This window comes from Cololabis saira, chromosome 12 (assembly GCF_033807715.1).
Source record: "Cololabis saira isolate AMF1-May2022 chromosome 12, fColSai1.1, whole genome shotgun sequence".
Classification (NCBI taxonomy): Eukaryota; Metazoa; Chordata; class Actinopteri; order Beloniformes; family Belonidae; genus Cololabis; species Cololabis saira.
In genome coordinates, this window is record NC_084598.1 from 29,493,860 (window position 1) to 29,510,308 (window position 16,449).

Genomic DNA, 16,449 nt, shown 5'->3' on the forward strand with positions numbered 1-16,449 from the left:
GGATTAGAGAGCAGTATTTGAGACTAAAGTTCTGTTATCTTTCTCAAGCACTTAAAAACAAATAACGTCAGCTTTCTAATCCTATAAGTCGGTCAGGTCTGGATGAGAGTTATAAGTGTTCATATCTTGCTAAGTAAGTCTACTCTCTGTTTATCTGTGTTTCCAAGTGTGTGTGAGTGTGTGCTGGTACTGCTGGGTTTGCCAGCCTGGCCGTGCATTTAGACCAGAGAGGGTAGGAACCAACTTACTGCCCCTCTCCACAAGAGCCTCCTCCCAATCCAACCTGCTCCTTTCTCCCCAAGCCCGCCTAGCCCACCAGTACCACCTCCCCTTCTCAGTTCCTCACACAAACACACACACACACACACACACACACACCCTCTTTTCTCTCATTGCCGTGTGCCATTCCCTCCCTCTTGCTACACTTCCTCACGCTGGCCAGGACGCCTCTCTTTTCTCTTGTCCTCTCCACATCCTTCAACAACTGCATTTCTTTCGCTCTGCCCCTCCATCCTCACCTTCACAACTTATCCACATCCCGGGCCGCGCTCCTCCTTTCCAAACCTCTCTCCACACACTTTACTTTGATTCTTGTTCTTTTTTTTTTTTTTTTTTTGGTGGGGCGATTTTTTTATCTTCTCCCCTCCGGTGTGTCTGTCTGGAGCGGCGTGTGCGAGGTCCCCAGCGTTGTGCTCTTTTCCCTGAGAGAGCCCCAGAAGGTTTTGACAGGACCGAAGACTAAAGAAGAGTTTTCTCCTACAATGAAAGTTCAGCATCTGCTCCTGCTGGCTCTGGCCGGGCCCTTCTGCGCCTTCACATGGGCAGGTAAGTGTGCTCTTTTATTCCTGTCCTGCCTTTAGCACACCGTGTCCCCTCTGTGCCGCCGCCTCCATGTGCCCTCACCACACCACTCTTTGTCTGCTGTAATCCTCGCTGATTGAACAATGACACTCCGGAGGCTGGACTCAGATGGAGGCAGAACAGCTTTACTTTCACGGCTGGATCTAATCAAACTTTTTTTTTTTTTTTTTGTCCTGTTAAAATGTTTTAAAACTTTTAAATCTTTTTTTTTATTAGAGAAAACAATTTCAAAGCCCGGCTGGAGTTCCAGCATCATGTTGCCCCTCAGCCTCGTGTTACAGCTCAATATAACAAAGAGGAAGTGCTCAAATGGGCACCGTATGCCGATTTCATAGACAGCGTCTTCTTCCCGGCTATATTTCGCTCTTGTTTCCACACTATTACTCACTTCTCCGCTCCAGACAAGAGGAAAAGTTTGATTTGCTGCCATGTGGGAACAATATGATGTAATAGCGGGAGCTCTGCTGCCTCACGTCTGTAGACTCTTGGCACTGCTAAAGAGGAGAAAGGAATATCCTTTGGAAGCCTCCCAAAGCAGCTCTCATACGCAGGGAATGAGGGAGGGGGCGAGCGAGGGCTGTAAACTGTAACGTACACCGCATGCACATTTATCAGAAAGCCTATCCTGTGTACTCCGTCTCGTTTTACTCCTGCTTCAAACTTGTTGGAGCTTTCCATCTCTTTCTCCTGGATCCCCCCTGTTTTTAGTCCGTTTTCTTTCCTCTGCTTCTCTCCCTCACCTTCACCAGCAACTGTTCGCCCAGAGAAAGTAGCTGGCACCGTAGTGGAGAGGGTGGCTGAGGCCTGGGGTAACTATAGGGCAGGGCTGCGCTGGTTTGGGTGTATTAATAGTGAGAGGGCTCTATATTTAAGACAGTCATATGGATGAGAGAGGAGCAAGAGGCGCAATGAGCTTTAAGGGTGCCCCACCCTTTCCCGTATATTGTTAAACCGCGCGGCACGCCACCCCTGGCGTTTACCCATCTTTGGTGGGGTGTCGAGCGTCACCACTTGAAACCCCCTCTCCTTCCACCGGACAGCCCTCCTCCGCCTTTCCTCCGACTCTCACCCCTTCCCCTGTTCAGTCTAGGCATGGGACGATATGAAAATTTCATATCACGATATTAGTGGACAAAAATATCACGATTACGATATTATCACGATATTAGCGCGTTGCTTATAAAATTCTTAAAATGCAAGGACCGTGGATCCACTGGTTCCTTCAGAACATTTATTCTCAAATCATTCTCAACACAGTGACACTTGAGGTAGAGAACAAATAGTGTACTGTAAATGTTATGCATTACAAAGTGTAAACTATAGTACCGGTACCGGTACTTATTTGAACTTTCTTTTTTTGTAAGAAAATACTTCCCTGAGAGTCGAAAGAAATAAGGGACAAATAGAAATAAAGTGACAAAGTAGAGCCAAATGCACACTGATTGTATTACTCTCTGAAACTTTAACAGTGGCTGGCTGCCTGCTACTTAGTACGGCTCTCTGGAAAAATAATAAAATTAAGGCACTGCTCTGTAGTATACAAAACAAAAGCTGCATGGCCAACACAAAGATTGAGTGAAAATAAAGTGCCACAGTAGTCAAATGCACACGGATTGTACTACTCTCTGAAAAAATATTAAATAAATAATAATAATAAATAATATTAATAAAATACTTGAAAAAAAATAACACTGGCTTCTACCTGGCTGGTAGCCTTGTGTGACCAAAAAAAAATAAAAAAAATTGGCGATAATTACATTACCCCACGATAACGTTATCGCAGCCGTTTTTTATCGCGATATACGATAATATCGTATATCGCGATAATATCGTATATCGCCCCATGCCTAGTTCAGTCCTGATGAGTCTAACCCTTGGAGGCAAAGTTGGTGTGGACACCAGGGGAGCAGAGGGGGTGGGACTATTTTTAAACTGCAACCTTAACCAGTGTACATGCCTGCTCCGTTTCTATGGGTTTAGTTTTCCTAATCTTTAGGAAAAAAAGCGAAACAAAGAGAACTGCTCAGGCCCCTTTCATGCCTCTCAAGTTGGGATGTTTTTAACTCCATCCTGGGAAGGAAACCCCACAAACCTTGTAAAATCCTAACTCCTTCTCACCGCCGGCCCCCCTACCACACCCTTTCCTCTCCATCTTAATGAGTTTTGTCTGCTTCACCGGAGCTAATAACATCCCAGTCACATCTGGACGTTGAAGGGAGAGGTCGTTGCCCTCTGTCCGTGCCCAGCTTTTAGAGATGACTCAAATGTTGCGCTCATGCTCCAAATATGAGCCACGGGAACAACCTCCTCTCACGTCAACTGAGTCTCATTTTGCGGAAGGAGGGGGGGGGGAGAAAAACACAGTCATACTTCCAAATATCTCCGCAAGCAAAAAGAAACATCTGTTTAAGGAAAAGGAGGGCTGCTTTAGCCTTGATGACCTGAAACTGGAGCAGCCTCCGTCACATGTGAGTGGAACTCCACAAGCTCCATCAGAAGCAGAGTCGGGTTCAAACTTCAAAAAAAGGGTTCAAACGGGGGAAAAAAAACTTGAACGTCTCATATCAGTAGCTCGTATGTTCTCTGTGAGGTGAGACATGCTGTAAGATAAAAAAGGAGGGAAAAAAAGCAGAGCTGCTGACAAAGGAACACTTATTCAGCAGGGTGGGTGTTTTGTGACGTGGGAGTAGAAGGTCAGCTAAATTTTAAATACATTAAGAGGGCTTGCCTTATACAATTGCAGTGGTCAGTGATCTTGTTTTTATTGGAGTTCAATTGTTTTCAATAAAAAGGAGAGCAATAATGTGAAAAAGCATGTCTTTTTCTCTTTTTTTTGCTATTTCCACAGTCGTTACATCTTATTTGTTATACCTTCATCGTTTCGGGGTTCATTACGTTGTCAAAACGTGATCAGAGTTGTGGAGCCTGAGATTAGAGGTCCTACTTGATCTGGTGCCAGCTTCTGCCCATGCTGATGGAGTCCAGATGGGACCTGCTGCCTGTCCTTTTTTATCTAAACTGTGAGGAGAAAAACATCAGTTCCTATGAGTGTAGACACTTATTGCACTGCATTTTTGATAAGTCTGGCTGAGAATATTCCACTCTGGCCCGGTTCCCGTTTGAAATCCCGAATGGGCATTAACATGGCACAACCCAGTATGTTCAGGGATGACTGTTGCTGGTGAAGTGGGGGGAGGATGTGCTCTGAGATGGGCATGGTGCCTGCATCTATCTCATTTCCCTTCTTCAGCGCCATGAAAACATTCCTGCGTTCCAAAGGTGGACCCACTCACACTCTTCTCACTTCAAATTTCTCTCCCACACAGAACTGTGAATAAGCACACGCAAGCACACACACACACACACACACACACACACACACACACAGTTAGGGGCCCTCGGTGGCGGCTGATTACGATCTTATGGAAAGATGGGAGCTGCTACTTACTCCTTTCCTGTCTCACACTCTATATTGTTGCAGACCTTAACTATCCATGGAGGATTTTTTTTTATGTCTAGTCCCACGTGGGTGCCTCAGTGTCTTTCGCAGCTCCTTCTTTTCCTTTACCCACTCACTGCCTGCCTTTTTTTACTTCACCCTTCCTGTTTATCTGCATCACGTCATATATTTCAGGGAAACTGTAAAACCAGAGTCATTTGTGGCTAACAAATTATTGTGGCCCATTAAAACTCGGGAAAACAATCTTACACAATCTCGTGTGTCCTTAATCCTTAAAACGTTTTGGTTGTGTTGATCATTTTTGCTTATCTTGAATATCTTTTTTTTTTTAATACCACTGAAGCTGCTCCAGTGGCTTGTAAAATCCAAAAATGTATATGTAAACGCCCAGGTACAAATAGATGCAGTGTGAACTCGTTGGTATTCATTTCAGACATTAGATGATGTTTCAAGCGTGCTTGACACTGAAATAGCCACGAGTGAATGTTTGAGGTCTAAATGATCTTAGTAGAGGTAAATGGTCTGATTGCACCACTCATAATTTGGAGTAATTAGGGCTTTGGTACAGTATTTATGGTAAAAAAAAAAAAAAGTTTCTTCAAAGTATTTAACATGTCTGAATGTTATTCATTGTATACCCTAGTGCTGAGTAATGCAACTGCCCACAGCTCACATATATATGTAAAATATCCTTTAAACCGTTGATCTGGCCCTGCAGATTCTAGCCTGACTTTCCAAAGGACTCACACATTTATTAGCATCCCCTTCAGATCCAGACAGAAGTCCCCTCCTTCTTTTAAGAGGAGACAGACTGGACGGCAGAGCGTTTTGAATAAGGCCGTCCCATCAGAGTGCCTTGCTCTTAACCCTTGTGATTCCCTTCTGCCATCCCTCTCTATCTCCTCTCCGGGGCTTCGGCCTTATCAAACAGTTTCGGCAGCAACAAATCTGTCCTCGGGGAGCGGCCGGGTCGCGGAGAGGTAGACAGATGAGATGAAAAGGAAAAGAGAGGAGAGGGGATGCATGCTGCGACAAGGTTACTCACTAGTGCAGCTGCATTAACCCAGGAGGGTTCGCTCTGTGGGAAGGAAATACTACTCTGAGCTAATTGTGGGAACTGTACACATAATGAAGCAATTGTTAGTGGAGGTTGAGGGGGTGATTACACATAGTGCGCAGCAATACTCTGTGAAGCGAAGACCATTTTATCATCGCTTACAGACGTTCCAAACAAACCATCTGAAAACCCCCCTTCAATAGTCCACACTGGGAACAAATGTTTTGTTATATTTACCCTGCCTGTTGCTAATGACTGCAGGCCATTCAGAGTTATTTTTGCCCTTGTAGAGTATTCTCTATTATTTCAACTATTTAAAGGAACTGGATAAAAGGGAGATGGAGAGAGCGCGCGAATGATGTCATGAGCTAAGTTTGGAGGGTTTGCTCTACGCTCCTCGCAGAAAGAAAGTTTGGAGGGATGAGTAGATTTTTACTTTTCCAGAGAGAAGGAGCCATTTCGGGCTAAGGCCTTGCCAGTGGAAAGTTGATTGTGAACTGTAATTTTGGTGCCACGCTGAAGTCTTGCTCCTTAATTTCATAGCAGTGCTGTCCAGGCTAAACTTTCAGTTGTGGCTGGAGGGATGTTGAGCGTGACGAGATGGAGTTAGGGCTATTAGAGGGAAACCATTAGGAATTCATAGCCCCGGCCTTGATGCAAAAGACAAGGATAAAGAGATGTCTGGGTGACATTCGCTGCAAAAAGCCTATTTTTTCTATATAAATGTCCAAAAAGTTTGTATGGGATTAAAAAGTAGCAACAACGGCTGCTATGACAACATACTGCCTTTTTTAATAAAAGAATAAAATTCAAAAAAGTAGTGGCTCTCAGTCATGGTGGGGATCGTCCCCGCAGCTCCACCATCCAATAATTGAGGCTGATAAATGTCTGAGGGTTAACAAACCATCCACTTCTCTCCTCACACACTGGCTCCCTCCACAGGAAATGAGGCAGAGGATGTGGCATTCCAGTACACAAAGACAAAAACCTAAAGACAGGATGGAGGGAGGATGTATGCTTTTTTTGAGGTCACTGGGCGGGGCGTACACGCCACTTTGGTAACCATGTGCTGATGAGGGGAAGAATAGTTAGCTGAGAGTGGGCGGAAATATTCTTTCTTAAATGTTTTTGTCCTCTTTTGTTTGCACCATCAGGACAGTTTGGAGAGCTTCACACTCCTGGGTTCCTTCCTTCAGTGGGTCGCTACTGTCATTTGAAATTAATTTTGCTTTAGTACACTGTGAAGTTCACATAACTGATAAAATGTTCAGAGTTGTCTTGCCTAAAAGGTGTATGAAATGGCACATTTTGTAAAATGTGACAAATTACTTTACAAAGATGCTCATACTCGTACTGTAACTGCTAATGAGCCAGCATGTGGGCACAGTTTGGTGTAAAAACTCCTGCGAGCATTTCTCAGATAGAACCGTTGAAAAAATGAAATGCAGAAAAGATGAGCAAGTAACTTAAAGGAGCCGTCTGTAAGAAATGTCCAAAACTGGTACTGCAGTCACTTTCAAAATATTGTTGAGTGGCGTGTACCCTCCCCCTCCTCCCCCCGACCAGAGGTTGCCAGGTAGGCTGCAGAATGCAGCAGGAACGTAGGCTGCCATGGCTGCCATAATTAGAGCCGAGCTGGCAACCCAGATGCCGAAACAATACTGACTTCGTGATTGGGAGATAGGTGGAGGGTGGAGCTTCAGAAACAATACTGACTTGGCGATTGGGAGATCGGTGGAGGGTGGAGCTTCAGGCCAAAACAAAAAATGACAACATAAACATCAGTTGAGGGCTGCAACTCCTCTTTTTAAACTGGAATATCTTGGCTTGAGTGCTGTTGTCAGTGACATAAGTATTTGAAATGAACATGATTTTTAAATGTCTGTTGACATATCGGGGTCATTTTATGATTCGTTTTATTATTGCTCTTACATACAGCTCCTTTAACTGCAATGTTTGTTACATCTGCACTCCCCAGCTCCCACGATGCTCCCCGAAGACCCGGACAATACTGGGATGACAGACATTCTACAACCTACTCATTCCCTCGCAGTTATCACTGGACCTGCTCCCACCGACCCCACTGCCATCCCCAATGTTGCAGCGGAGCCCAGTTTGCCCCCCGGCACCGTTGATACTGAGGCCAATGCCGTCACGGCCGAGGCTCCTTATGATCCTTCCACGGCAGTTCCACAGTCCTTCACGTCTGACGCTCCTGCTGCTCCTGAGGCTACGGCCTCTGCTGAAGAGACCACAGCCCACGCCGAGGTGCCTGCAGATCCAACTCCGGAGGCCCCCGCTCCTGCCGAGGAGACAGCAGCGCCCGCTGTACCGACGGAGCCCGAGGAGCGAACCGAGGCGCCAGTAGAGCCAGAGGGGGAACAAGACGTGATTATCGACGACAAAGCTGATGAAGGTAAGGGGACAAAGCTGGATTAGCGTAAGCCTTAAACCTTTTTAAAGTGAAATTAAAGTGCATTAACACTTTATTGTGACTTTATCTTTTCGAGATGTTCCTTTCATAGATTAGTCTATGACAGGTGTCGGCAACCCGCTGCTCTAGAGCCGCATGCGGCTCTTTAGCGCCGCCCTGGTGGCTCCCTGGAGCTTTTTCAAAAATGTTTGAAAATGGAAATCGATGGGGGAGGGTATATATTTTTTGTGTTAATGTGGTTTCTGTAGGAGGACAAACATGACACAAACATTCTGAATGTTTTCCAATGCTGCAAAAATGTGTAGAATAAATATTACATTTCAACATTTCTGTTAAAAAAGATTTCAACATTAATCTCGACATTTCAACTTTTTTCTCAAAATTTTGACTTTTTTCTCAAAATTTCGACTTTTTTCTCGAGATTGTACTTCAACATTAATCTTGACATTTCGACTTTTTTCTCGACTTTTCGACTTTTCTCGACATTTCGACTTTTTTCTCGGAGTGCATAATGAAAAAAAAAATCTTCCCCCAGTTATAACTAATATAGATACATGCAGCACGTGTTGCCTTCATTCTAAGTCTTATACATACAAGACTTTTCATTTTTTGCGGCTCCAGACATATTCGTTTTTTGTGTTTTTGGTCCAATACGGCTCTTTCAACATTTTGGGTTGCCTACCCCTGGTCTATGACATTCGAGTCACTGAAAGAGGGATAATTACACCCTAGCCTAGTATTTCATTATCAGTAATACCAGAAACAAACTGATGTTATCTAAACATCCAACTATTGTCTCACAGGCGGTCTGAGCTCTGGGCAGATAACCGGGATTGTGATCGGGGCCCTGTTGGCAATGGTCATCGTCAGCGCCGTGGTGATTGCAGCGGTGAGAAGGATGGGCAAATATTCGTAAGTATCTTTTCTTCCAACGCCTCCGAGTGGCATTCATACATATATTTTGTGCAGTTCACACCATGAGCTGTGAAGTTAATGTTCAAGGAGTCATGGTTTCTGGCTTCCTGTACACGTTGCCAAGAGGCACGAGTATTTGGTCATTACGGACACATCCACCACTGAATGAACACAGCCTGTGAGGTAATAGGACTCGTTGTTCTGGGTGATAAGATGCCTCTGGATGCCCAACACAAACTTTTGACCATAATTGGTCTCAGTGTTCCCCTGTCAGAGTATTCCCACAGACCACACCCTCCCATATGAGAATATAATGATTAAATATAATGGTTAATAATAATGATGATTAATGTTTTCTTTGTGTCACAGGTCTGCCAAGAGCAAAAAACCTGCCAAAAAAGACAGCATTATGGTTTAGTTTACTATTTTCTATTTGATGCTTTCAGCTAATGAATTTAACTTTTCACCCACCATTTCACAGACGTGTAACCGATGTCTACAGATGCCACCCCCACCCCAAAAAAAAAATAAAAAATACTGACAAAGCTTGATTGTTGTTGCTCCTTTCACTGACACATAGTCCCATGCTTCTGAGGGAAAATCAAGCCATTCATAGTGACAAGTGGCTCTCTTTAGTCTCAAAATGACTTTGTTTATTGACTCAGTGTCAGTCTACATGGCCAGTGGTCATCACGTAGGCTGGTTTGATATTAACGGCTTGATTTGATCTCCAGAAACAGAGGGTCTGTGTTCACTGGAAGTGGAAGCTGCAAATCTGTGTTTTTATCTTTGGTAACTAATGTCCAGATGTGTGATTATTGGTTAAAAAATATGACACTATATAAAGCTGGCTGAAAAGCTGCTGTATGCTAAGAGGGGAAACCTTTTTTTGCAAACTGTCCTACATCGTTAATATCTTAATTAAATCTAAAACCAAGCTTTTTTTTCCCTTTCCTTCCTCTTTTTAGTCTGTGTTCCTTAAAGTGAGAAATTAATTGCAAATAACAAAAAAAAATAAAATAAGTTCACCAATTAAAGCAAAGACTTTAACTTTGAAATAACACAAGCCCCACCTACTCTTGTCTCCCATGGTTACAGTGATCCTCCTTTCCGAATCACTGACCGCATCTGTCTTGTTCTCCCACAGACCTTGAAGAAGAAGTCGACCAAGCAGCAGAAGCATGCCAAGTTCTGGAAATTCTGAACTACTGAACTGTGACGTCAATTTTAATCATTACAGCGAGCACGATGCCAGAACTGAACTAAATTAACCAGGACTCTGAACTGATGCTAAAACAAAGAGGTGAAGGGAGGAGTGTGTGCGTGTGAGTGTGTGTGTCTGTGTGTGTATGTATGTGTGTGTATGTGTATGTGTGTGTGTATGTGTTGATGTATATACTGCATGTACTATATCGTATGCAAGATGAGAGGGGTACGTAAGATCCTTGCATCCCCTGCAAACCTCCCTGATCCCGAGGAGCTGCTGACATTGAAAGGCTCTGTTTTCCCAAGAGAATCAAACAAGGGGCCCGCAGGTTATCGCTTTGAATTTCAGAGCTTTTCACGTGCATTTCATTGGGATAAAAACAAGCTGATTATTATATCTAGGGGGAGTTATTTCCTAGATTTGAAGGTTGGAAAAAAATATACCTATGCATGGGAAATACTCATTGAGCAATGTGTCAAATAAACATGAAAACTGGGGTTATGACGGAGCAAACTGTTTTGAAAAAATTCCACAGGATGTATGTATATACAATGCAAAGGCGCTTCATAGTATACAGCTAATATCATTTTCATTTGTTGCAGTTACTAGGCAAGCATTTGATATTATGGAATACACAGTATGTACAGCCAACCGTAGGTTTTTGTTTATGGCTAAAGCACCCCCACCCCCTACCCCTCCCAGCACCAATTAAAACAGTTTTCCTGTGCAGCCAGAATACCTGACACGTCGGCCATCTACATGAAGTACAGTGTGCAGAAGTTACATCAACACTTGAGCGCTCTAGGGGCTAGCAGAAGAGAAAACCTCATTTGCGAGAGTAACGTGACATTCTGCCCACTTTAACACTGACATATAAAAGGCTAATACATATCTGTGAAATTTAGCAGAAGGGTTTGTGCCACTGTCTCTGGTATTCTCTTGCTCTCTAGGAGGATTTTAACTTTTGAAGTGCATTATTAATGTGACTTGACTGTACTTTTTTTTTTTTTTTTTAACTGCCGCCCATTCCAAAGACAAGTACTTGGATGACTTCTGGCTCTAAACGGCCAGATGTAATCGTAGCATTGCCGTGACAATGTATCCCTAGTTCTTTAATAGTTAGATTACTGGAACATCCATCCGATCTTCAACCCCGGATTTTGAAACACAGTATTACATTTTATAGCTGCACTTAGTTTTAGCTCACAGTATTAGGCAGTCATGCCCTTTTTCTCAGTTTTACAGTTTTAAGTGTGCGAAATGGGCATACGAATAATGAAGTCTAAGCTTAGCCCTGCTTGCTTTATAAGCTTATTTAATATGTGCACTGAATGAGTGGTGTAATGTTTAATGAATAGAATTTAGACTCTGCAAATGTTTGCAACGATATGTGTTCATTTCCTCCCTTCTGCTTTTGCCATACATTATTACTTCTCGGTCTTTAACTTGTGCCATCTGATTTGTTCAAACTTTTTATTTAATTGCAGTGTTTTTGTTCATACTGTTCCAATAAAAAAAATCATAATAAAAATTTAAAAAACCCTAAAAAAAACAATAATGTGTTTACTGTAATTGTTCATGAAGAGCTCTTCTTTGTCTCTTCCTATCAAGTACTTATAGAGTCACCATGGAAACAGATAAAAATGAACCCATTGTTGACCATCACTACATACCATCATTATATACTTACGGTCTCATGACACTTACTATTTCCAAGTTTAACACGCACACATTATTAACAAGTAGCCAGGGGCTGCATCCAGCTGCCCCCTCTGATTGGCCGTTAGAAGTCGTTCTTCGACTTAAAAAGAGAGAGGGGAGAGGGAGGGAGAGAAAAAAATATCCCTTTTCAAGTAGACAAACAACACCAAATATGGAAGACCATATGGCCCTGGATCGTTGAGTCGGTTGACAGTAAGGTGTGTTTTTTGTGTCATGTCATGGAGTTTTTTCATAACGTGCTGTTAAGCTGAGGCATGGCTCCAACAGTAGGCTGCGAGTCGCACAGAGATGCTCTGTGTCTGGCTGCCTCTCCTCCATGTGGTTTTAGGCAACGGCCCAACACCCACCGCCCCAGCCTCTGCCCCACCAGCGAGCTTCATAACTGCCGTTAGCTCACTTACTCGCCTCAGACTTTTGGAAACAATGGAGTCTTTTGAGAGGGGCAAACGCAGGGGCTACGGGCACGGCTCGCTCTCTTCCCTTCAGCAAGGGGGAATTCTGTTCATCGTTGCTGGGTGGAGTCACTTCCTGGGTGGGCCCTGCATCCATCATGAGCATTCATACACACAAATGCTGCGCCAGCAAAAAACTAAATCATTAACTGCGCAGATGAAAATGACCTATTAACAAACGTAAGGCAGCAAAATAAACCTCTGCAAAAAGAGCTATTACGACACACAATTATGGAATATTCGGATAATCTTGCTGCTTGCCTGCTTCTTAGGAGCTCATGAAGTTGGTCAAAACATCAAGTTTCACTACACTTTCCTGTACTTGTCTTGAAGAGAATGAAAACAATTTGAGCGGAAGGAAGAGAACCACTCATGTCTCGCATACAGATTGACAAAGCGACTATCTTTGTTCTGACTTAAACCAGAGCTGTGTTTGTGTATTGAGCAAATGATTATGTGGTTATTTCAGTCTCTTCAGTGGCAGCCGGTGGGCCGAGAGCAGGCCGTCTTTTCAATTAAGAAAAAAAAAGCAGTTGATGCCTTCCTAGCAAAAAAAATAATCCCTAACTGCACATAAAAAAAAAACACAAATTGCATAACAATGGGGATAAGAAATACCAGCATCTGCCCAAATCTGATTTGGTGTTTGCAAATGGAATACTGTATAAAATACAAAATGTAAGGTTTGTAAGATGTTTAAAGTTAGAACAAGGGCTGTTTTGTTTTTTTATTCATGTTGAAATGTCAGTCTCTTTCATTTGAAGGAATATTTGATTAGTTTGTTTATAGCCCTGTGATGTACTGGTGACCTGTTGAGGGTTCATCCCTCCCTTTCACCTAAAGAGTGCTCCAGCAGGCCCTTGTGACCCTGAATAGGAAGAAGCAGATACGTAGATAAATGGAAGGATGACATATTTGATTATTCTCAGGACTTGTCATCTAGCTCTCACGTGATCCTGTTTTAATTGGACTTTTAATTGGACTCCCATACCAGCCAGGTCCTGTCTGGCTATGACACACATCATCACCCAAATTAGCTTACAGAGCTACAGAGTTGAGATCATGGCAGAGAGAAAGTCTAAATGCCGGTACTCACTACGTAGAGCACTATTTCATGGTCACTATATTGTGGAGTTCTATTTAGGAGACTACGAGTGAGCTCATCAGTAGAATTTAACTTTCAGACACTACTCATGTTACTTTTGAAGAGAAATGCTCATTGGGTCATTGTTGTTTATGAGTGTAACAATATCTTGTGCCACGAAATTTCACGATACAAGAACGTCACGATACGTGTCGTGGAGATGACAAACTGTAGCTCTATTTTGGGTTATTAATATTAATATATTGTGTTTATTTAGGATGTGTTTACACACATCCTATTGGTGCAGTGGGATCACGCGCCTCTACCCACGGGCGAAAATCTTACTCCGCTCAGAAGAAACTAGTACCGTTTTGCGGTCCCGATCACGGGACTCTTGGGGGGGGTTTGAGCTCCAAACTTTTACTTATAAGGTGAGCATGTATCAATCTTTCTTATGATGTAAAGATTGTGTAGTCCCCAAAGGTGGGAGCGGTATGAAACGATAACGGGGTTCACCTTATGGCCGAAGGCTGGGAGCATGTGGCTGAAGCTCTTAGCTCTGTCATAAGCTAAATAACAGTCATATTGCATCTTGAGTTTGGGACTGTTCATAGTTTATTTATTTATTTAATTTTAATTGTTAAATTTCTGGAAAAAGAAAAAAGTCAAGTCATACATGAGAGAAACTATTCAGTTTGTGGCAAAATATTTTTACTTGTATGAAACTGAAGATGCATAATGCAAACCTGACAATCACTTTTAGTTCAGTTTGTGGAAAATGGTTGGCTCAAGATCTTCTGCTATCAGGCACCATTACTATGGATTGGAACCAACTTCCAATTTGGGTTAAGGAGGCCTCCACCTTTAAAACTTAAAACGTTTCTGTTTAGTAAAGCCAATAGTTAGTGTAAACTCTAGTGTGTTAGGGCCAGTAGTCATAGCTGCAGCTACAGGACAAGACTAAAACAGTTCAGCTTAAATATAGCTTCATCGTAAACATGCTGCTATAGGCCTACGCTGCAGGGGGACGCCAACATGATCCACTGAGTGGTGCCCATCACCCCTCCTTCTCTCCTCTTCTTCTCTTTCCTTTTATCAGATCCACCCTCAGTTACAAATTAGAAGTATCTCATAACCATCATTGTTCTCCTTTGTTTTTGTAGTTTATTGTGCTGGTCTGCTCCCTCCTTTTCTGATCTATGCATGATTGCAGGCCAGAGGTTCAGAAGCTGCATGGTGCCCTGCAGTCCCACCCTCTGATCATCCCACTGCTGCTTCCACCTGTCTGTATGGATGTCTGTTGGATACCTACTGACATCCTGACCTGCAGTCCCACCCTCTGACCACCTCAGTGTCCGGAATCTCAATCTGTTTATACAGTCATCTCTGTAGTGTACCAGCGAACCATTGTGTCTTTGTCTGTCCTTTCTCTGTTTTTCATTCTCTCTGTCTGTTTTCTCTTTTCCTGCTCTGCCCAGCTGGCCTTTGGCAGGAGGGTCCCCCTTTTGAGTCAGGTCCTGCTCAAGGTTTCTTCCCTACTCTGCAAAGCGCCTAGAGACAACTTCTGTGGTAATAGACGCTATGAAAATAAAATTGATTTGAATTGAATATAACAAATCTCCCTACATTTCCAGACAGTACTACAAAACTGTGAAGACACTATGCAGCATACTACTGACACGGGTTAAGAGTCTCAAGAAAGAAAGTTATGAGAAAAGAGAAAATGAGAGTGACCAAGAAAAAGATCAAACAAGAGTCAATCTTGTGCTGTAAAAGCAGTTAAACCTCTACGCCTATAAGGGGAACCACTGAGCAAAACATGGAAAAAGGTTCTTTGTGTTGCTACAATCCCTTCATGTAATTTGAAGGAATACAAAAACAACACATCAAAATTGTTTTTCAGAAAATTAAAAAAAAGTGAAAATCAATTTTTTTATTAATCTATTTTATTTATTTAAGGTCCTTTTAAGAAATTGCATGTTGGAGAGTTATTCCAAAATGAATATACTGTAAGGCTTGGACAATATGAAAGTCTGTGCAGGTAAATCATTAAGATTTTTGTTTCTTTACATCAGCTTTCAAGGAATTGAAAGACTTTATCACCTTCAATGCAGACTTCAATGAAAAGATTTTGTGAATCTGAAAAAATTGCTATGGACAAGGGAGTAATCTGAAAACCAAAGCTGAATAGTTACCAAATTAAAATCATTTGGTCTGTATATAGAAATCACTATGTGATGTTGAGAACTTTCCTAAAATACACCCTCTGTGAGCTTTATTTAAGATCCAAAAAACTCAGCTGCTTTTTCTGAATTCAATTAAAATAAACTGAGGCGAAGTACAAAGTTGTCATCTAATGAATCAATATTTGACATTTTGGAAATTGTAGACGATGTACTGTATCCTGTAGGCTAAAAAGGAAATGGATCATCTGTCTTTTCTTAATTTATTTTTTCATCACCACACCACAGTTTAAAAGCCAGAATTCATGTCACGGTGTATCAGTTCTCCTCTGTGAGGGCACCGCCAATCCTGAATGAAGGTTTTGGATCTACATGCTGCTTTGCAGACAGCATCTGCTTCAGAGAAAGCCCTGCCTACTTTCAGCAAGATGATGCCAAACCACATTCTCCACGTATTACAACAACATGTCACAATGGCAGAAGAGTTCAGCTGCTAAAGTGGCATGCCAGCAGTCCAGACTTCCCACCTGCTGGAAATATTTAGAATAAATAAGATAAACTAGGCCTTCAACTGTTAGTGAGCTAAAATTATGTATCAAGTCAAAACGGAAGAACATTTCACTTGGCGATTTTGAAAAAAGCTTTGATAAAACATAATAGGTAAACATTCCCGTCTTTATTTGGCTTCTTTTGTTTTTAATTCATCAGTTATTCAGTTTTGACTGTAGATACATTGTCTTTGTAATATTCTTATCAAGAGTGTTTCAATAATTTGGATTTTTTTTTTGCATTCTGTTGTTATTAAACAGTTTTTTTTTAATTATTAGAGCGATATCGACACTTGGCAAATTTAGAGAACCGTGGGACAAAGATCTGAACATATGAACATAACGTGTTTAAAATTTTCTTGCAAAAAAATTATTAATTCAAAATGTAATATTCCCAGAAAGAGCCAGTCTAAGTACAATACCAAACATCTGACTGGAAACTTTTTATTTTGTTGGTGTGACAAAAACATGTTACGACCGTTTGTGAAGATGCCGTTAATCCGCTTTGTGCACTTTGAGTAAAACA

At 42.2% G+C, this 16,449-nt stretch overlaps 1 protein-coding gene across 1 annotated transcript; it reads left to right on the plus strand.

Moving 5' to 3' along the window:
• The first annotated feature begins 365 nt into the window (after positions 1 to 365).
• si:ch211-156j16.1 (uncharacterized protein LOC564557 homolog) lies at positions 366 to 11,472 on the plus strand. The gene is made up of 4 exons (XM_061736455.1): positions 366 to 825; positions 7,357 to 7,794; positions 8,616 to 8,724; positions 9,875 to 11,472. The coding sequence occupies exons 1-4, from the start codon at positions 762 to 764 to the stop codon at positions 9,879 to 9,881; spliced, it is 618 nt and encodes a 205-aa protein (XP_061592439.1). The 5' UTR covers positions 366 to 761; the 3' UTR covers positions 9,882 to 11,472.
• Positions 11,473 to 16,449: the final 4,977 nt, after the last annotated feature.

What these genes read in the sequence shown, in the direction of transcription:
- si:ch211-156j16.1 (XM_061736455.1), top strand. Translation starts at nt 762, where the DNA reads ATGAAAGTTCAGCATCTGCTCCTGCTGGCTCTGGCCGGGCCCTTCTGC. An exon ending in CTGCGCCTTCACATGGGCAG is followed by an intron (nt 826 to 7,356) that starts GTAAGTGTGCTC and finishes TGCACTCCCCAG; the next exon opens with CTCCCACGATGCTCCCCGAA. An exon ending in CGACGACAAAGCTGATGAAG is followed by an intron (nt 7,795 to 8,615) that starts GTAAGGGGACAA and finishes ATTGTCTCACAG; the next exon opens with GCGGTCTGAGCTCTGGGCAG.